The sequence below is a fragment of the Trichosurus vulpecula genome, chromosome 2, assembly GCF_011100635.1.
Source record: "Trichosurus vulpecula isolate mTriVul1 chromosome 2, mTriVul1.pri, whole genome shotgun sequence".
NCBI classification, from domain to species: domain Eukaryota; kingdom Metazoa; phylum Chordata; class Mammalia; order Diprotodontia; family Phalangeridae; genus Trichosurus; species Trichosurus vulpecula.
Genome location: NC_050574.1, coordinates 53,372,516 through 53,394,686, shown reverse-complemented (window position 1 = coordinate 53,394,686; position 22,171 = coordinate 53,372,516). Strand labels below are relative to the sequence as shown.

General features: G+C 44.0%; 1 protein-coding gene across 1 annotated transcript; it reads left to right on the top strand.

Annotated features, from left to right (window-relative positions):
* The first annotated feature begins 1,074 nt into the window (after positions 1 to 1,074).
* PLA2G2C (phospholipase A2 group IIC) lies at positions 1,075 to 8,462 on the top strand. Its single transcript, XM_036746976.1, has 4 exons — positions 1,075 to 1,108; positions 3,301 to 3,445; positions 4,768 to 4,877; positions 8,283 to 8,462. Exons 1-4 carry the CDS (start codon positions 1,075 to 1,077, stop codon positions 8,435 to 8,437), a joined length of 444 nt encoding a protein of 147 aa, XP_036602871.1. The 3' UTR covers positions 8,438 to 8,462.
* Positions 8,463 to 22,171: the final 13,709 nt, after the last annotated feature.

Here is a 22,171-nt window from a genome sequence, read left to right as displayed (position 1 = left end):
TGGAAATGCTGCCCCAGAATGATAAGCCTAGTGAATTCCTCTGCTGGGTCCTCTGACTACATCCTGCTCCCCAAACAGCCTGCATCCATTTAACAGGCTCCATTCCTGACCCACCTGAAAGGCAGCATCTGCTCAGAAAGAGTTGTGGACAGCCAGGTTCTCTATTCTCCCCTGCCCCCTTCCAGATCTCTGCACACAGCTACCCATGAACCAGAGACCCTGGCAATTCCCAAACTAACTGCCTTGCTGCTGACTCTTGTCCAAAGTGCTGAATACAGCATGGGATCTTCTGGATTGGGGGTTCAAGGACGAACTAACTTAGAAATAACATAGAGTGTTAAAACCTTGTTATAACTTGCAGTTATCTAAAACCTGAGTCATTAAACCTGAAAGTTAGAATCCCAGCCCCAGAGAGCATATCATACATGTTCAGAGAAATTATTTCTAGGCAAACCATTTCTCCTTTCATGGAACTCAATTCCCTCACTTGTAAAATGAAAGCATTGAACTAGGTGACATTTAAGGGGCTATTCGGTTCTAACATTCTGTTTTAACATTTGATGTTCTAAAGTCCCTCCCAACTCTGACATTCTCTGTTCTAAGTCTCCTCCCAGCTCTGATATCCTGTGTTCTAAGGGCCCTCCTAGCTCTGACATTCTCTGTTCTAAGGGCTCTCCCAGCTCTGACATTCTGTGTTCTAAGGAACCTCTCAGTCCTGATATTCTGGGTTGTAAGGGCCCTCCCAGCTCTGACATTATGTATTCTAAGGCCCTCCCAGCCCTGACATTCTATGTTCTAGAGGCCCTTCTCCTAAGGTCCCTTCCTGAGCAGACATTATGTAATTCTATGAAGAGTTTTGAAAGACTTCTTCATTTCTAAGTTCCATTCACTTGTCTTCCTCACATATTTCTGCTTGTTCTGTTGACAGGACCTTTCTTCACTGTGACATGAATTAACAGATCCATTTCCCACCTGGCTCAAACTTCATCCCTGACTGTTCTATCTGACTAGACCTACCATCCTCGAAGAAGAAGTGTGGCATTCTTCCCTTGAGCCCATCTTTGCTTCTGGGTAATGAAGGTTGTCTCGATCTTTGCGGTCCTCCTCTGTAAGTCACTAAATGCTCTGAAATAACTTCAGTGCCTTGTCCTGTCTGTGTCTGCATCTGTGCTTATAAGCATAGGCTCTTCTGGGAGGTAGGAAGATGGGGAGTGGGAAGGAAGAGAGGAAGAACCACAGTCACTAGGTGGAGAGTTGGGGGGGGTGGGAATGGATGGAACACTCCTGCCTGAGTCCTCTAGGGACCATACTTCCTAGACTGGTTGGTTCCTTGGATGGTTAGAGTTACACATGATGAGGGCTAGGGTTTCATGAAAATATTTTGGGGCTACCAATATTTCAGTTCTAAAAATAGAGGCAACTAGATGGCCTAGTAGATAATGGGCTGGGTTTGGAATCAGAAAGACCTGAGTTCAGCTCTTGCCTTAGACTCTTACTCAATGTGTGTCACTGGGAAAGTTTCTTTGTGACTTAGTTCCCTCCTTTGTGAAATGGAGGGGTTTGATTTCATGGCCCTTCCCAACTCTGAAACCGTGATGATGTGTGCCAGATATACTCATGTACAACAGCACAAATCTATATCAAGCTTGGCTTATTTTCCTCTCTTTCATTCCAAAATTTTCCCAACCCCTCTTTTATCATGATATAGTAAAAAGGGAACTAGATTTGGGTTGAGAAGAACAGGAATTTGAATCCTCAATTGGGCTTGGGACCTGTGTGACTACGAGTAAGACTTTCCCTTCCTCTCTGGGCCTCACTTGGCTTCTGGTAACAGGAGAGATTTGGACCAGATCTGGAAGATCCCTCCCAGCTCTAAAGCCCATGACCCTGACCTAGAGGATGGACCATCCCCATCTCTCCCACTCATCTCCAGCTAGCACTGACAAACTCCCCTAATATCTTTCTTGCCCCCAAAGTGTTCCAAGGCCAGTTGGTTTGCCAGCAGCCCAGGGGCATGGCTACATCCAATGACTGTGTCGAGCTTGTTTCTCCATGTTTGGGATGGGCTGAGGCTGCCAGACTTAACATACTGGGGACATTGCTATTAAAACCGGTGTCATTGTTATCAGTGCAGTAACTAAGAAAGAGGTGGCTTTTCTCTTCCTGGATTTTATTTTCCCTTGGAAAATATTCCTCTTTATTTAGACTCCTGCAGACTCTTAGTCACATGCAACTAAAAGAGAAACATCTGGTTTGCTCATTAGAGAAAGAACACACCATTCTTTCCTCAGCTCACAGTCTGAACAGATAACATTTGGACAGCAACACTAGAGATTTACAGAGAACTTTTGCCTCCATGAGCTCATTGGAGCCTTCTGAGGCAGGGCAGAGATTACTGGCTCTATTTTGTGCAGGAGGAAGCTGAGACCCAGGAAGGAGAAGGAACTTACCCAAGGTTCCATAGCTAGGGAATAGCACTTTCCAATGCGTGTTGGTACTCCCTTCTAAATTTGGGAAGCGATACACAATTCTCAGGAAAGTGATTATCAAAGAATTTGTCTTTCTCTCTCTTAAAAAGTTATAGATATATATATATATATCCATATATGTTCATGTATGTGTATGTTTGTGTGTGTGTGTCTTCTCATTAACTTTGCTGCTCATATTTAGGAGTCTGGAGACTTTAGTCCCAATACCACTTCTTGGTTCTGGCCACTAACTAGCTGGGTGACCTTAGTCAAGTCCCTTTCCTTCACCATCTAACATTCTCTTTTCTAAGACCTCTTTCCCCTCTAACATTCTGTGTTCTAAGGTTCTGCTCCAGCCCTGGCTTTTTAATAATCTAAGGTCTTTTCAGCTCTGACATTCTTTTCCAAGGCCCTTCCTAACTCTCACATTCTCTATTGTAAGGTCCTTTCTAGTTCCAATATTCTCTGTTCTAAGGTCCCTTTTCAGCTCTCATATTCTCTATTTTAAGGTACTTTCCAGCTCTCACATTCCCTATTCTAAGGTCCCTTTCCAGCTCTGACATTCTTTATTTTAAGGTACCTCCTAGCTCTAGCATTCTGTGTTCCAAGGTTCCTTCCAGTTCTAGTATTTTCTGTTCTAAGTAAAGCTCCTTCTGATCTAAGCGTCTGTGTTCTAAGCTCCTTTCCTGGTTCTAGAATTCTGTGATTGTGAATGCCTTGCTAGGGGCCATGTTTCTTGCCTTGCGATTTCTCAGTTGTACATTGCCATGGAAACTTCATCCTGCTTAGCTTCTCCCCATGAGGTCCCGGGTTCCCCATTTTCTCTTGGCAGTACCCATGCTGACCCACAGCAACTTCTGGCAGTTTGGAAGGATGATCAAACTCATGACTGGGAGGAGTGCCTTATTCTCTTACTATGGCTACGGCTGTTACTGTGGCCTGGGGGGCAGAGGAAACGCAGTGGACGAGACCGACAGGTAACTATAGACCAACCACTGTCTGTAGCCTTCTCTGGGCATTTTGCTTAAGCACAAAGGGAGAAAGGAAATCAGATGATACCTAAATGTCTTTTCAGAAAAGATCAATGAATTGGGCATGAAGCTTAAAAAAATTAGAAAACCAACAAATTTAAAACCCCCCAATTAAATATCCAAAGTAGAAATTCTGAAAATAAAAAAAGATTAACAAAATTGAATTTAAAAATCCACCATTTAATTGATAAATAAAACTAGGATCTATCTTTCAAAAATAAAAAAAAAACAGTCTTTTCAGAGTGCTCAGTGTTGAGGCTGGCTTGTTGCCAGCACATTCCTTGCCAGGGGTGGGGGAGGGGTTGGGGGAGCAACTTTGAAGGAGCAGAATGTTTTCAGACCCATCTACCAAGAACTGAGAGGGCTTCCTAAATAACTACCACAGCCATAACAACTCACAGTTAATTAATAAACACTTACTGAGCACCTACTGTGTGCCAAGCAGTATGCTTAGTGCACTTACATCACTTGCCAAACTTAGAGTTCTTCTACATCTTGCACATCCACACCCTAAGAGCCCTCTTAGCTGTGATGTTTTGGGGGTCATAAAAGGCTAAACTCTATTGGTTTCCATTCTGCAATGTCTGTGAAAAGACCAGTAGGTTGAATTAGGGTGATCAGTGAGCAGCATTTTCCCCCACATCTTGGGTCTTAGCATAAAACCCAAGATTTTTATCTCTCTTGCATCAAACTCCTAAATTTACTCACCTGGCCCTGGCTTCTTCTGGGGAGAGTTTCAGGAGGCATGTAACAGGTTGATCCCTTGCAAAAAGAGCATAGTGATAATCAGCAACATTCCCATGGTGCTTTGTGGTTGCAAAGTGCTTTACATGATCTCATTTCATCCTCCTAACAGTCCCAGGAAGTGAGTAGCCCAGGTTTGATTATCCTCGATGAGGATGTACAAAGCCCAGAGAAGTTTTCTGACTCCAAATCTAGATTCAAAGTCCTTTCAATGGGGCAGCTAGGTGGCACAGTGAGTAGAGCACCGGCCCTGGAGTCAGGACGACCCAAGTTCAAATCTGACCTCAGACACTTGACACACTAACTAGTTGTGTGACCTTGGGCAAATCACTTAACCCCAACTGCCCTGCCTTCCCCCCTCCAAAAAACAAACAAACAAAAAAAAAAAACCCCAAAGCCCTTTCAGTGGCTAGCCTTTCCCTGAAAGCTTTGCTCGTCCCATTTCAAGTCTTTCAGCTTCTTCTTCATGGCTGTTTAGGCCAAGAGCATGCTCCTTCCTTTGCCTGTCCCATCTCCAACTCCAGGTGCTGTCAGAACCATGATTGCTGCTACGCTGAGCTGAAGACCTGCTGTGGCTGTCAGCCAATGTTTAGCACCTACCAATTCCACATCGTCAATGGAAGTGTGATCTGCCGTGAGTAGACACCATGAGGGTTAGGGAGGAATCACTTGGCTCTCTCCCATAAGGGTTCTCTTCTGCTTCAACCTGGTTTGCTTTTGTTTCCTTGGTCACCCAGAAAGTCTCTAGGAAAGAAGATTTAGGATCTGGAAAAGAGAAATGTTAGACCTGCTGGGAGGCCTCTGCAACACAGGACGTCAGAGCTTGGAGGCCCTAGGGACACAGAATGTCCGATATGGGAGAGCCCTTAGAACAGAGAATGTCAGAGCTAGGGGGGGGCCCTTAGAACACAGAATGTCAGAGCTGGGAGGGCCCTTAGAACAGAGAATGGCAGTGTTGGGAGGGCCCTTAGAACACAAAATGTCACAGTTGGGAGGGCCCTTAGAACCCTAGATGTCATAGCTGGAAGGGTTCTTAGAATATAGAATGGCAGTGCTAGGGGGCCCTTAGAGCACAGAATATCAAGATTGGAAGAACCCTTAGAAAATAGAATGCTTGAGGTAGGAGGAACCTTAGAATATAGGATAACAGAGTTAGAAAGGCCCTTAGAATACAGAATGTCCAAACACACACACACACACACATACACACACACACACATGCATACACATACACATATACACACACACACACTGAATCAAAACAAATGTTACAAAATTATAAAGAACAAGTAAGAACATGAGAAGTCATTCCCACCCCATGCCTTTGCAGAGGTGCAAGATCTACATTGTATATATTTTCAGACTTTTTCAATGCACTGTTCAGTTATGCTGATTTTTTCCCTCTTTGTGTTTTTGTCATTAAAACAATTACTTTTTATATGTTCATTGGGAGCAGGAGAGAAGGAACACTGGAGGGGACTATGGTGATATAAAAAGAAAAACAAAATACACCAATAAAAACTAAAAGAACATAGACAGTCAAAGTGAGAAGGGAGCTTAGAGCATCCAAAGTCAGAACTAGAAGAGAATTCAGGGTACAGAATGTCTATGAAAGAAGGGCCTTCGGAATGTAGAACTGGAAGGGATGAGAAGACACTTTAAAGATCGTCTAATTTACTCCTCTCATTTTATACAAAAGAAACTAAGGGTCAGAGAGGGAACTGACCTGCCTGTGGTCATATGAATTAGTGGCAGTCAGGACTTGCACCCAGGACTCCCAGTCCAGAGCCATTTGCCCTATACCCTTATGGCTACCCAGATTCACCCTCTTGGGATCTGGTTCACTGACTCCACAGGCTTTCCAAAACACTGATCCCCTTATAACTCTAGTCTCCATTGGGGGTGAAGTGTTTTCCTCAAAAAGCAACCCTGCTGATCCTTGAGATCCTGCACCCAGTACCCAGCTGCCAACATCCCCTTGGTCCAGTTTTATCCTGCCCCTGGTTGCTTAGCAACCAGCAGAGCCCAGGGATGCAGTGGAGCGCAAAAGAGAAGAACAGTTCCTCATCTGTCCACATTTCTAAATGTCATTGGGTAATCTATGTAAATAAAGGACCATAACCTGCCCTCCAAAGCCAGTCTCCATGATGAGGGCTGCATCATGGGATGGAGTAGAAAGCTATTGTCTCTCAGTGTGGGGGCCATTTATATAACTGCTTATGGCTCATAGATCATTAGTGCTGGAGGGAAACTTCAGATGCAGAATGTTAGAAAATAGAATGTTAACTCTAGAAGGGGTCAACACATTCTTTAAACAGGTGAGGAAACAGAGTTCTGGAATCAAATACTACAAAGTGGTAGATCAAAATGAGAAGTGAGGAAAGGCCACCAGATTTGGCAATGAAGCCAACCCTGACCTTAAACAACTGAGTCCCAGAGAGAAGTGAAATGCTAGAAGTTATATGGGCAGCAGAGGCAGCCTCCTCCAATCCCAGGTCCCTGGAATAATGATGCTCCAATACTGCACTTCATCTCACTCAGTAGTCAGGGAATGGGAGTGCGGGTGGGCGACGATGTCACAATGACTCTTTTTTTAAGAGCCATTTCCTAAAATTCAACAAATTCCATGAAATAAACACTTAATTAAGCACCTGCTGCTTGCAGTACACTGTGACAGGTACTGGGAGTAGTACAAAGTTTAGATAAAGCTGCCTATTGTTGACAGCTCCCATTTGCACCATTCCATAGGGTTTATAAAATTTTTCTCACCCCAATCTTATGTGGCAGGTAGTGCAATGTACCCATTTTATGAACGAGGAAACTGAGCCTCAGGGATTCATCCAACTTCACGTAGCAAATAGATGGCAGAACTGGTTTTTGAGCCCGAGTCTCCTCACTTGACACTGTGCTGGGGGTGGGGCAGCATGGGGGACCAAGCTTAGATAATTTTTCAGATCCTCTAAGGTCCTGGCCCTGTCCCCAGCCAGGCTTTTAATGATAATAACTTAGCAACTGAGTGCCCAGTTTGTCCGAGATGCTCAGTACGTGGGAGGGTGAGGCAGAAAGATTCCTTTTAAAAACAGCTGACTTGTCTAGAGCACTTTATGGTTTGCAAAGGTCTGTAAGACAGTTAGTTACCTTATCTGACCTTCACAACTGTCCAGAGAGGCCAGTTCTGTAGCTATTATTATCCCCATTCTATAGATGAGAAAGTTGAGACACAGAGAGGCTGTCACTTTGAATGTGGATCTCTCCTAACTCTAGGTCTAGTGTTCTTGCAATTCTATTTCATTATCTTCCATGATGTTGGTATGAATAGGTGTATGTACACATACTTATATATGTATACCTATAATGTGTGTTTATTTATGTATATATTACATATATGTCTACTATCTATCCCATGACACCCCCAATACAATGATACATAATTACCCATAAAAACAAAGCACTTAGCCCCCCAAAAAGCCTTACCTCAGACTCCTCCTCTCTGATGAAATATCACACTAGTGGTAGAAGGTGTCCAAAACACAAGCTCCAAGGTGGGGGAGGAAGGGAGGGTAATAAGAGTTTGTACATAGCATATACTATGTGCTTTTACAAATATGATCCCCTTTGAGATGGAAGACTTACCTACCCCAGAAGAAGGGAAGTCTTGGACTTAGGAGATAGCTGTTGTCTTAGGATCACAGAATCTCAGAGATGAGAATGACTTTCAAGGGCCATTTAGTCCCACCCACACATGATTAAAAATCCCCTCTCCAGTATACTTGCCAAAGGTCAGGGTAGAAGCTTGGGGGAGGAAAAAAAACTACAGTCCTCCACCTTCAGTGTTTCCCTTTCTCCTCCGTAAATTGGGCAATTTCAGCATCTACTTCACAGGGTTGTTGTGGGAGGGATGGGGAGGGAAGTACTCTGTTAGCTTTAAAATATTACTGAAATGGGAGCCATCATGATTATCCTTATGTAGAGCCTGGCTGGGATCCAGACATCACGTCACCCCAACCTCACCTTTGCGGTATTTTCTCTCCCCTCATAGGTGGTGGCGGGAGCAGCGGGAGCCTCTGTGGGTCACTAACCTGTGAGTGTGACAAGAGATCTGTTCACTGCTTCAAAGAGAGCCTTCCCACCTATAAGAAGAATTATCAGTTCTATAGTCAATCCCGGTGTGGTGTGAATAAGGTTATGTGCTAAGGAGGAGGCCAGGACACAGTCCTTCCCCACACAACAGACCGGAGACTCTTCCTTCTCTTAAAACTCTGCACAAAACTCACCTCCAGGAAAACCTACCAGCACACTCAGATCCACAGACCCACAGATTATTAGAGCTTTGAATGTGGCCATAGAGTGTTAGAGCTAGAAGGGCCCATAGAACCTAGAATGTTGGAGCTGAGAAGGACCTCAGAAAATAGAAGTTCAGAGCTGGGAGGGACCTTAGAGCACAGAAGATGAAAATAGAAAGGGCCTTTAGAACATAGAATGTTGGAGCTAAAAAGGACCTTATTGATTACCCGATGTTACAGGAAGATTTATGTTTGAGGCATTGTGGGTCAGCACCCCATTGTAACCATAGGTCATACGTCCCCATTGGTGTGTTTACTTCTGCCAGACAAACAGAGGATAGATTGATACAAAGCAAAAAACGCTGCAACAAAGAATATTGCAAATAAAGTGAAAAGAAAACATCCTCAAAACACGAACAGGTACACTCCTCTCACCTACAAATGACCGACAGTACTAATGGGGTGGGCATGCATGCAGAGAGCACATGAGACCAGGGAATATATGTGGAAGGCACACTCATAAGGACATGTGGCAGGGATAATTCACACCTGCAATGTGCAGAATTGCTAACCTCCACTGGTGATGTGATCAGGCTGGGTATCAAATCCCTTCTCTCAATCACCATGTTTCTGCTGGGCATTGTAATGATTGCTACGTTTTGTTGGATTACCTCCACTGGGTATCTCCCCTGGTCTCTTGGTTGCTGAGCCACTCTCTGATACTGTCTGCTGGGCCTTAGATATTGTATCTCTTCAGGAACATCTGTTGACGTTTACTGAGGTGCTATGACTAAAAAACCTCTTACTGTCAGGAAAAGCTACAGCTCTTGAATGTATAATTTCAAAGTTATGAACCATCAGATCCATGTAGGCAGCCAACAAAAGTCAGCAGCATGCCCCAGATTAAATTTATTCTCATGTTTTTTTTTCTCCTAGTATAAACTCAGGTTACTTGATCCCAGAAACTAACTGATTTAGAGTGAGAAATTTTCTTTTCATGTCTGTTAAATCCTTGATTGTAGTCTATATCCCCCTAACTCATTTTGGAAATTCTGCTCTGCGGCTGCCAAAAAATCCACTGGAGTTGTATGGAGAGCATGAGTAATGAGGGCCTTTTACTCTTTGATTCACATGCAAAGGAAGCTATAGACAAGAACGTTTATTTGACAGGAGCAGGTCCATAGTGTCCGCCATGCTTCACGCTGCTGCCTTTGTTACAATGTCTCCTGGTTACAAAAGTGCTATTGTATTTTGTGTTATAATGTAGCTCACGAAGCTGACATCCAGGATAATGAAACGACTTGTCAAAGCTACAATAGTAAAATCAGGGGTAAAGCTAAGACTTATATCCAGGTCTCCTGACTACTAGCTTCCCGCTGTAGGAAGATGTAAAAATGTCTCCTGAAGAGGACCTTATCACCTAAGAGTTTTCATGATTCATTGAAGCATTCATGGATGATAAAAAGCAGAAAAATCTTTTACTATCATCTGCCAGACTTTCCCATCCTACCCCTTCAGCTTTATGTCCACCAATAGGGTGGAGTCCCCTCCACCCTAAAACTTAAACCTAAATGTAGGGCTTCTAGGGGTTAAAACAGGTTACTCAGACTTCACTTAGAGGTCGAAAGGAGGAAAAACAGGTCCACTGGTCACTCGATATAAGATACAAAGCCAAAAGAGACCTTCAATGTCATCTGTTCCAACTTTGTCATTTTGCAGATAAAACTGTAGATAAAAAAACTTGCAGATAAAACTCAGAAAATAGAAATGGCTTGCCCATATAAATGATATGAGCAAGGATTTTGATTCCAAATCTAGTGGTTTTTTTTCCAATGCACGATGTAATCGCCTCTCCCAAAACAGGATTGATGGAAGACACCAGGACCATGCCCATGGGGGCAGGCAATGCCCTGGAAGGGTTGGGTGCAGAACACAAAATCAGGATTTAGAGGTTGTTGCTATGTGTCTTAAGCCCCTGAGAAGCACAAACATAGAATTTCCTTTTCATCTGCTTGAGTTTTGTTTTCCACAGAAACCCACAACAAGGAGGGTGGGGGAGGGAACAAAGAGAAAAACAAGTGAGCTTCTCTCTTACCTCCAGGGTGACAGGAAAAACACCGTGACAATGTCAATAACTAAGAAGAGAAAAGGTGGCAGGAAGAAGAGGTGTCCTGGGAGGGGAAGTAACTGCTATTGACTGTTGGTGGAGAGAAGCCAAGTTTAGCTGGAGGCAAAGGGAAACATAGAATGAGAGGTAGAAATACAGGGAGAGATGGAAAGAGGGAGCCAGGAAAAGATCCACCACAAAGAAGGATAGCCACGGAATGAGGAATTTGCCTGAATTGTCCAGTGCCCAGAGAGCATCCTAGGAAGGATAGTGATGGAACTTGGAACCTAGGCTTCTGGGCCCTCTTCTAGTCTCTGATATTCCAGATGGTAAATTAGTACCTCCTGGTCTCCCCTGACCCAACTCAAAAAAGTTATCTCTCCCTTAAGGGAAGTAGTAAGGATTTTAGGTAAGGATAGAGGCCAGCTATCATCTCCCCTCTGTGGTTCCTGGTCCTTAAATCAGAGGCCAAAGATGCATTTGTTCCATGTCATTGTAACCTGTGGTCCAGGGGACCCCCACCACCTCCTAGAGAGAGTTCTGATGCTGCACAGCAGTGGACCCAGATCAATCCTGGTGGTAACCAGACCCCAAAGAGTAGAGATCAGGTTTTTCTCTAACTCCTTGGATCATTATGCCCCCACTTTGGAGTAAACCTCTGGGGAAAATCTCTAAAATGAAGCTTAGGTGTATGGCTCATGTCTGGGATTTCCCCATGACTGGGCTATCAGGGTCCCTTCTAGAAAAGGTACTCAAATGAATGAAATAGATAGATAGTGTCAACTATTACTAAGTTCATTCTTAGAAAGACAAAGAAAATTAGGCTACATATGAGTATTTTTCTCAAACTTTGCAGAACATGCATATGGAGATATGCATGGGAGCTCATCATAGACAATGAACCCAAGGATGGACAGACAAAAGAGACCTTCTATCTTCAGAGCAATTCCCTCTCACCCCTTCCTCCCTTCCTGGCTCAGGATGCCTATGTCAGCCAAAATTATAGTCTCCAGATGTGTTAACCATGATATGAGAAAGGAATTTCTTCATTGGATAGGTTATAAATACAGTAAGATAGGAGAATGTCAAGATGTCAATTAAAATTATACACCCAGGATGTCTGTGTTTCTTTTGCCATTAACATGACATAACATAAAAAAAATAAGAAAAGTCCCATTGTTCAAGATAGTGTCTGGTTCAAGGCGCTTTGTTCTTGGTAGTCATAAATAGAAGAATGCTCCCAGTCAGCTTCATCTGGGCCTCATAGCTGCTGACACAGGAAGGGGCATTTTGGGTTTATTCAGAGAGCAAAGCATGTCTCTTATGCCAGAACATGCAAAGCTTTATGGTATGTTAAGCCCAAAGTGGAGCCAAATGTCTCCCTTGATTGGCCAATCCATGTTTTAGGCCTTTCTCAGGTCTTGGGGGTTCAAAATCCTTTGAGAAGGAGTCTACAATAGGTAGGTAGATAGACAGATAGACAGACAGACTGACATGTATGCATATGTGTATGTATGTATACATCTATCTATATTCATAGAGAGAAATAGACAAATACAGAGACAGAGAAACAAAGACACAGAGAGGAGATAGGGATATCCTATACTTATTTCATACATATATAGGTATATAGAATATAGTTTTATGGGCTAAATGTGTATGTTCTATACCTAACTGGTATAGGATAGCTATATATTTCCTCCACCATGAAATAAATACTTAAAATCCCAAGGTTTCATAAGAGCACATTAAGCAAACACTTAAAGCATAAAACAATAAACCATCACACCTATAATACTTTCCCAAAAGGTAAAGGCATTTTGAAGGATTACTGAATAGCCATTTCACTTTCGTCTCAAGTCTGTGCTGTCTAAATGACTGAAAAGGCACAGATCTGCTGGCTCCTTTTGAGTTCGGAATCATCTTTTTGGTTCTTTTCTCCTCCAGCAAAAAGTGGTATAGTTGCAGGAACCTCCTCCTGCTTGGCAGCTGGAACCAACTTAGGCACACAGGAACACGACTTTGAGAAGTAGCCACCAAGGTTAGAAACACCCATTTCTCAGGATGGCAATTTTGAGGTGTGCTCTGGGAAAGAAACACAAAGCAGACAAGGCAGCCAGGGATGGGAGGCCCAGTCTTAGGCTACCATATTCTCACATGTGCTTGTAGCCAACATTGTCTCTGGGGGAATATGCATGAGGAAGGGAGAGAAATCCCCTAAGCCCCTCCATCCCCATCCCTAGACCAAGGGAGAAGTGGCAGAATCCCAAAGCAACCCTCTGAAAAGAAGGGGAAATAGGACCCAGCTCTTATAGCCACCTGAGTGTGGAGATTCCTCCTGCCTCAAATGCCTGTCATCTACAACACCATCCAAGTCACAGGAATCAATAAGGAATTAGTTGTTGGTTAACTTGTGTCTTTAAGAAAGGGGCCAATTTACATGTCCTACAGAGAGGGACCAGATTATGTGCCCAGCTCCATGGGAAATGCTCCAGCCCAGCAGATTAGGAGAGTAGGTGTGGGGTGGAGGATGGTGTAGATTCCCTGGTTATCCCTGTTACGTCATTCTTGTCAAATGGAGGTGCAGACTGTCCTTTGGGTCAGTTTAATGCCACTGAGGTGATAGAACAACCTCCTCCTGCCACTGCTATCATTCAGGTCTTAAAAACAGATACCATTAACTTCTTAACTCGTTTCCCAATTTCTAGTCTCTACCATTTTCAAACTAACTTGCACATAGCTATCAACATCACTCCCTTGCTCAAAAACCTCAGTGGCTCCCTATTGCTTTACACAATTTGACTCTAACCTTTCTGATCTGATCCCATGGGATCCTAGATTTAGAGGGAGAAGCCACCTAAAGATCATTTATTTCAACCCCTGATTTTACAGATGAGGAAACTCAGGCTGGTAGAGGTTAAGTGTCCCACCCAAGGTAGGAAATAGCAGAGCTGGGATTTGAACCCACTTCTTCTGACTCCCAGTCAGACACGCTTTCTACTCTATTATGCTGTCTCTCACCCTACTCCCTGCTGTGTAGTCTGTGTTCTAACCAAACTGGATATTTGCCATTCTGTCATTCTTGTCCCGCCCTCTCTTCTATTCAGACCTTTAAAATATGTAATTATTATTATTATAGCTAACATTTATATAGTGCCTAAGGTTTACAATATGCTCCACACAAATTATCTCATTTGATCTTCAGAACAACCCTGTGAGGTACGTGCTATTATTATCTCCATTTCATAGATGGAGAAACTTGGCCTGAGAAAGAGGTTCAGTGATTTACCTAGGGTCACACAACTATTAAATATCTGAGGTCAAATTTCAATCCACATCTTCCTGACTGCAGGACTGACATTCTTTGCACTATGGCGCCACTTAGCAGCCTTCCGGCGACTCCATAAGACCATAAATGGAAAAGATACTAACTTGCATCCATGGAAAAAGTTGATATATTAGGAGCACCCTATACCAATTAAATCAAAGCTCCAGTCCCTATCCTGATTATGAGTTTAGCCACTGTCAAAAAAACTCTAATGTATAAAGAACAGGGAGAAGAGAGCTTTTGAAGCCATGAACTTTTGTTACCTTCAATTTCTCTTTTCAGTGCACACCTGCCTTTGTTCATGATCTCCCCTATGCCTGGAATGAACTCCATTTTATACCCCCGCAATATCAACCTGTTGGAATCTTCCCATGCTTTAAAGCTCAAATCAGTTACTGCCCTTTCCTAGCTGCAAATAATCTTCCCTTCCCCAAATTCTTGCAAGGATTTTCCTCATAGGATCATCTCTCTCTTTGGCCCTTATGATAATCCATTTATTCTAGTTTCCTGTGTGTAAAACCTCCCCAACTAGATTATAAACTCCTAGAGGGGAATAAGTGTGCCTTCTTCAGCTAAACCCAGAGCAAACAGGGCCTTGCATGCAGTGAAGGCTTAATAAGTGTCTGTCGAATTTTAAAAGGAATTAGCCTCCATTTCTTCAGGGAATTGTCTATGGGCTCTAAAGGCAATCTCCAAGAGAGAGTCTTAAACTCTTCTGAACGATAGTTGAGTTTCTAGGTGTGGGCAGCCTTCCGAGGGGGATGACTTTAGAAGAAAACAGCACTAATTAACCTCTTAGTGCTCTAGATAACTCTCAGAGATTATAAACTGCAGAGAAGCTGCCAACTTCCTTTGGTAGAGGAAGTCTCCTCACCCGGGACTTCTCTGTATCAGTGACATCCCTATTTTGTTTTTATATCACCTTAATTTCAGACTTTATCCCTCACCTTACTTCCATACCAAGTATGTCATCCGCTGTAACAAAGATCAAAAAAGAAAGAAAAAATGAGTTCAACACATAAGCCAACATATCAACAGTGTCTGATAATACATGCAATAATCCATGCCCATAGTGCCCCACTTCTATAGAGAAGGGAGGGATATACATTTTCTGAACTCTTCTCTGGTGCCAAGCTTGGTCATTTTAATGACCCACATGCTGTGCATTTAAGCTATCTATATTAGTGTCTTCTTCTTCTAAAAGCTCTAGAAAGCCCCAACTGAATCTTACTTAAACTTTGTGTCTCCCTCAGTGCCTAGACGGGGCAGCTAGGTGGCACAGTGAATAGAGTGCCAGGCCATGAGTCAGTAAGATCTGAATTTAAATCCATTCACAGATACATACTAGCTGTGTGACCCTGGGCAAGTCGTTTCACTGTATTTGCCTCAATTTCTACATCTGTAAAATGAGCTGAAGAAGGAAGTGGCAAACTACTCCAGTGTCTTTGCCAAGAAAACCCCAAATGACATCAGACTGAAATGAGATAACAACAACAGTGTCTAGCATACTACTCCGCATACAGTAGGTGCTTCATAAGTGCTGGATGAATGGATGGATGGATGGATGAGTGGAGCTTATTCATCCCTAGGGCTTCTTTCAGGAAGAGTTGGTACTGATATCCAAGCCCAGAGTATATATGTGTTTGGGGCTGAAGGAACGGAGGTAGAAAGAGGGAAGGAACACTTTTCCTCCATTTTCATATACCAAGTTGTCTTAGAATGTGTGAAAGCTACCAAGTGGAGGAGTAACAGATGTATGTGAATGTGATGGTGCTATGGTACGTGTGTATTGGTGTGGGTGTATTGCAAAGGGAAAGGGGGGGTGTTGGCACCACTCAGCTGTGTGTGAGGCAGAATGATTGGGCTTGTAGTGTCCAAGCAGGGTGTCTGGCTTGAGTGGCTCAGGAGTTTGGGGTCCAGCAACAGTGAGGCTGGGGTCATGAGTTCAAATCCCCACAGGTATAGGCTGTCTAGCCTCCCTGGGTACCCTTCCTTTCCCTGGCTCGATCTCAGAGTGGTATGTGTAATTGGTCACAGTTTGGAACAGCCAAGAGACTGTTAGGAGGACAAAGAAAGGGAGGCATCAGAGGGGACTTAATCAAATCTATAGAATTGTGGAGAAGGGGACACAAGAAAGAGGACCCTTATCAAAGCTTGGAAGACCTAAATGTGGAATAAATTAAAGGGCTGCCCTTCTTCACGTCACAAGCAGCAGACTTAGAGATTTGTAGATGAACAGATTTCTCTTTGGCTCTTCCCCCTTCCTCACACTCCATACCCAATCATCTGCTAGCTAGATCCATGTTCTATTCCTCCAGTAGAATCAAGTTCTTTGAGGACAGGGGCTGGTTTTTGTTTTCTTTCCCTGGCTGTCTGGCATACAGCAGGCATTTAATACATGTTTGCTGAATTGAATTCGGGTTAGTTCTATCTTGTATCTGTGCCTTCCTCACCCTTCCTACACTCTTCCTACAGCTGCTATTTTATTACGTCTCTTATCGTTCAGTCATGTCTGATTCTTTGTGACCCCATTTTGGGTGTTTTCTTGGCAAGCATACTGGAATGGCTTACCATTCTCCTCTGTAGCTCATTTTACAGATGAGGAAACTGAGGCAAACAGGGTTAAGTGAGTTTCCCAGGGCCACATAGCTGGTAAGTGTCTGAGACTGGACTTGAACTTTGGAAGATGAGTCTTTCTGACTCCAGGTTCAGTGTTCTATCCACTATGGTGCCCTCTAGCTGTCTAGTCTCTTATAACCTCTTCCATGAACTACCCCAATACATTTCCTGACTGGTCCCCCTGCTTCCATTATCCCCCTTCTCCAGTTCATCCTCCTCAAAGCTACCAAGAGGCTCTTCCTGAGGTACAGTTCTGACCAAATGGCTGTCCTGTTCAAAGACTTTCAGCAGATCCTTACTCCCTATAGGATAAAAGAGTACTAACTCTTTAGCTCGGCATTCAATGCCCTACACAATTGGACTTCTGCCTACTTTTCTAGACATTTCAGTCTAACTCTGTGTATTCTACCTTCTAGCCAAATGTTGCTGTTAGCTTTTCCCTAATTTTGTCCTGCCTCCTCCTGAATTTTCACCTTCACTGAGGCTATCCCTAATGCCTCCTCCTCTCTGCCAGGAGACCCTTATCTTCCTTCAGGGCTCAGTCCAGGTGCCATCTCACCTCTGACATTTTCCCTTATCCCACTGGAGGTGATCCCTACATCATGAATCTCTCCTTTTCTTTAGCTTCCTCCATGCATTTACAACATGCCAACTCGTTGGAGCCAGCGTGCCCAGTTACGCCCCAGTAAAAGTCGCTCCTCCCTCTCCCAGCTCCTTAACAAGGCACGAAACTCATGAGACAAGGTTGGTTCTTTCACAAGGCGTGAACTCGTCTTGCCAAAGCCACTTGTATCTTGTTGATGTCACATCGATGATGCAACCCATGACTAGCTAATTCACCTGAGCTATAGCCACAGACTTAGCCTTTAGAAGAAGACAATGTGGATTCCAGGAGGTAGGAGAACTGGAGGGGTCAGACAGAAAGGAGGGAAAGGCCATGTACAAACATAGACTCAGTTTCCTGGGGGAAAAAAGGCCCATAATGGGGGCAGTGATGGAGGAGTTCTTGGGCCAAGGCAAAGACCTGGTTCAAAACAAGAAACCCACTAGCAGGCTATTATAGTAATGGAGGGCAAGATGCAGGTTTGCTTGTTTTCATCATGGTCTTATATATAGCTTGCTTTGTATAAATTTGTTTGCATAGATGGTCTTTTACCTCTTTTTGTATCCTCAGTGTTTAGCACAATGCCTGGAACATAGTAGGTACTTAATAAATGTTTGCTGATTTGAATTGAATTATTCGGCATTATATGGCCTCATGGGTAAAATATCAGCCAAAGTCAGGAAGACCTGAGTTCAAATGTGGCCTCAGACACTTACTAGCTGTGTGACCCTGGGCAAATCACTTCACCCTATTTGCCTCAGTTTCCTCATCTGTAAAATGAGCTGAAGAAGGAAGTGGCAAACCACTCTATTAACTTTCCCAAGAAAACCCCGAATGGGGTCACCGAGAGTTGGACACAACTGAACAACAACAACAAAAAAATATGAAATACATAGGTCTAGAGGGGGAAGAAGAGAGCTAACTGTCTAGTGACCCGAGGTTCTTTCCCTGATTGGAGAAGGGGGATGTCTCATTATGGCAGCCTAAGTCCAAGACAGGTGTTTAAGCCCTTGAAGGATAAGGGTCTTACTGGGAGTGGAATCCGGGGTAGCACTGTAAGTTGGGAAGCCTGCATTGGCACGTGGGGATGGTGGAGACCCCCTTGGACAAGGGGGTATTGCTTGATTTTCTAGCAGCCTTGAGTGTTGTCCTTTTAGGGGAGATAGTGCTAGAAATCTGGAGGCCCACAAGGGAGAGAAGTGTTTTGACTGTTAATGGGCTCGGATGCAAGTCCTTTTGCCACTTAAATAGGAATCCTATTCTATATTCAAATGAGCACATATGAAAAGCACCCTGGAAACCTTAAAGTGAAACTGCTAATAAATGTCTAATTGAGCTCAGAGCTTCTGTAAAGAACCACACATTACATGACATTCTGATTATTTTTAGCCCTTTCTTATCCCTGCCTATTAGAGTGTAAGCTCCTCGAGGTTAGGACTGGGTTTCTTTTCATCCTTGTATCACCTAGCACCAGGGACAGGGTCCTTATTCTATATACAAATGCAATAAATTGATTGAATTGAGGAAAGCCAAACACAAAACCAACACACCGTGATTCTGTATTCAAGGAGAGTGCTGTCCAGTTCAGACCCAGATAAAACTGTTTAGAGAAGCTCATATTTAGAGGATGCTCCCTATGCGGTCCCCCACCCCCTAGCATACTTTGAGACTAATGTCACTCCTGCAGAGTCAGAATTCTAGGCTGGAGAAACAGAGAGGCTGACCCAAGTGAACACCACTTGGGATGCTTGGGGGATGGAGGTATAGATCATGTGCTAAGCTTATGGATGGATGGGTTTTTTTCAGGCATATCTGACTCTTTGTATCCTCTTTTGGGGTTTTCTTGGTTAAAAAAATATTGGAGTGGTTTGCCATTTCCTTCTCCAATTCATTTTACAGATGAGGTAACTCAGGCAAACAAAGTTAAGTGACTTGCCCAGGGTCACAGAGCTTGTAAGTGTTTGAAGTCAGATTTGAACTCAGGTCTTCCTGATTCAGGCCCTGTGCTCTATTCACTGTGCCTGGAAGGATGGCTACCTGCACTAAAAATGGTACAACAGAATGAAGGCCTGATTTAGAATCAGAAGTTTCTGGGTTCAAATCCCAGCCCTGCTATTTACTACCTGGGTGACCTTGGTAAATTAAGTCACTTAATTTCTCTGGGCTTCCATTTCCGCATCTATAAAATGAGAGAGTTGGAATAATCCCTCTTCATACCAGTGCCTTCCCTCTTTTATTTCCCCATGTATCTGGTTTGTACATAATTGTTTGTGTGTTGTTTCCTATATTAGACTATAAGCTCCATGAGGGCAGGTCTTTCTTTGTGTCCCCAGGGCTTAGTGCAGTGCCTGGCACATAGTAGGTGCTTAATAAATGCTTATCGTCTAAGTCCATAAGCTATGAATGTTTCATCCAATTCAGTTCAGCAGGTACTTATTTGTGTGCAGAGTTAGACACTGAGCTGGCTAGTGGAAATTCAAAGCTGAGATAATATTGTGGGATCACATGGGGTCCTCTTGCCTAGAGCAGGGCCTTGTCTTTCAAAGAGATGTCTTAACTGAAGGCGGAGGCATGGAGGCAGCATTTTAATGGGAAAACAAAACCTCTGCTAACTCCTTGTCTTCCCCAGTTGAATTCAGTCTTCATCTGCCTCCTTGCTGGGGGGCCCTCATTCAGACCCAGCAGTTTTTTCTCCCTCTACCCTGGAATTCTTTCAGGGCTCCAATCCTAGGGGTGCTCTCCCTCTTCTCCCTGACAGTGTATACATGTGCAAGTTTGTTGCCACATTTTCCAAGGGGAACTTTCTCCCCTAAGAATGATTCTCCCTCAGACCTATTCCAGACTGGTAGTCATATGGGGGTTGGGGGTGGGGGACAGGCTTGCTCTGATACCCTATGTCCCAAGGATCAGAAGAAGAGAAATTTAGGGCTGGAGAGATCCTCAAAATCATCTAGTCCAATCTTCTTATTTTACAGGTAAGGAAACTGAGTCCCAGAGAGGGTAGGTAGGATTGTTCAGGGTTACATGGACAAGGAGTACGGTTGAGATTTGAACCCAGGTCTCCTGACCCCAAATCAGTGACTCTTTTTAAGACACCAAGTTGCTTCTTGTCATATCCCTGTATCTGAGTTCTGGAAACCTGTTCCATGTTTCCCTTGAGCATGCTGCTTGTTGTCACAGTTGGGGAAGTCAGCTGCTTGTTAGACACCCACAACTGGGGAAAGTGACAGTTTTTTGGTGCCAATTTTGCTGCTGCTAAAAAGCACAGCCGTCTTCTGCATTTAGAGTCTAACCATAAGCCTCTGGAAGTAGCTGCACAGAGGCCATCCTGACTTCGAGGGAGCAGAGGGGAGCGGAGAGCCATCTGTTAGAGCTGGCCACCTGCCCGGGTTTGAGTAACAGGTATAGGGAGGCCCAAGGTAACAGGTGTCATGCCTCCTCCTCCTCCTCCCTGGGCTGAAAAAAAAGTCACCAGGTGATTCCCATTCTGGGTCAAATGTTCTTAGGATCCCAGAATTTAAAGCTGGAAGGTCCCTTTGACACAATCTAACTCAGGGCTGGGGAACCTGAGGCCTCGAGGACACAGGTGGCCCTCTAGGTCCTCAAGTGCAGCCCTTTGACAGAATCTGAAGTTGAAGCTGGATTCAGTCAAAGGGCCATACTTGAGGACGTACAGGGCCACAGGTGTCCTCAAGGCTGCAGATTCCCCACCCCTGGTTCTAGTCCAACACCTTTATCTTCAAAAGGGAGAAACTGATGCCTGGAAAGAAGTGATTTGACTAAAATCACAGAGGTCATTTTTGAACCCAGATTTTCTGACTCCTTTTGCTTTTTCCTCTAGACTTACTCACCTTCTTTGGGAAACAACCAAGTTACTGAAAAAAGGCCCACTGAGGAGGGAAGAGCCAAGGATCATAGATGAAGAGCAAGAAGGGGCCCTAAAGGTCATTGCGTCCAATCTCCTCTTCTTACAGATGAGGAAACTGAGTCTTGGCCAGGATCAGATGGCCATGGTCAATGTTTGAGGCAGGATTTGAACTCAGGCTTTCCTGAGATCAAGTCCAGTTTCCCAACCACTGGGCCTAGATTCAGTCAAAGGGCCACACTTGAGGACCTACAGGGCCACAGGTGGCCTCGAGACTGCAGGTGCCCCACTCTTGCCCTGAGCCATCTGAAAGACTAAGCCATAAAGCAGAAGAGACAGGAAAACCTAAAGAGGATCTAGTGGAGACATTGCTGGAAATGGAATCAGGAAGACCTGTGCTTCAATCTGGCCTCAGACACTTCACTAGGTGTGTGACCCTAGGCAAGTCACTTTACCGTCTCTGCTTCGGTTTCTTCATCTGCAAAAATTGGGAGTAATGGTAATTTCTTATTATTTATCATTTCTAAGGCACTAACCTACCTCCCAGGGTTATTGTGAGGAGGATCAAACGAGATATTTGTAAAATGCTTTGCAAACCTTGTTACTGAAGAGGCTGAGTGAGCCTGCCCTCTGTCTGCCCCAGTGGGCCTCAGGATGACCTGTTCCCTGACCCCAGGCTCTATCATCTGGGTTGGCTGAGAAGATCTCCTGTCTTCTAGCTACCAGGTCTTTGCCCTTCCCTTCATTCAAGACCTTCCTCACAGTACTTGCCCTATGAGCTTCAATCGATCAATCGGTCAATAGGCAGGCCCAGTGCTTGGCCCTAGTGTTCAGACCAAAAAAAAGTGCAATAGTCCCTGCTTTTAAGGATCTGACATTTTATCAGGAGACTGATTCTTCAAAGCTGAAGGCCTAAGGGACTGGTTCTGATGAGCCACACCAAGAAAGCCTCTGGCCTTCTGAGAACCGTGGGAAGAGCAGACACCTGGGGTGGCCACCTGCTTGTTTTGTTTTCAATATTGTGATTAATATTGTAATTAATAATAGAACTCTATCTCAATATAATTATAATCCTTTGTACTTTATTTTACACATTTAAAAACATTATTCTGAGGAAGGGTC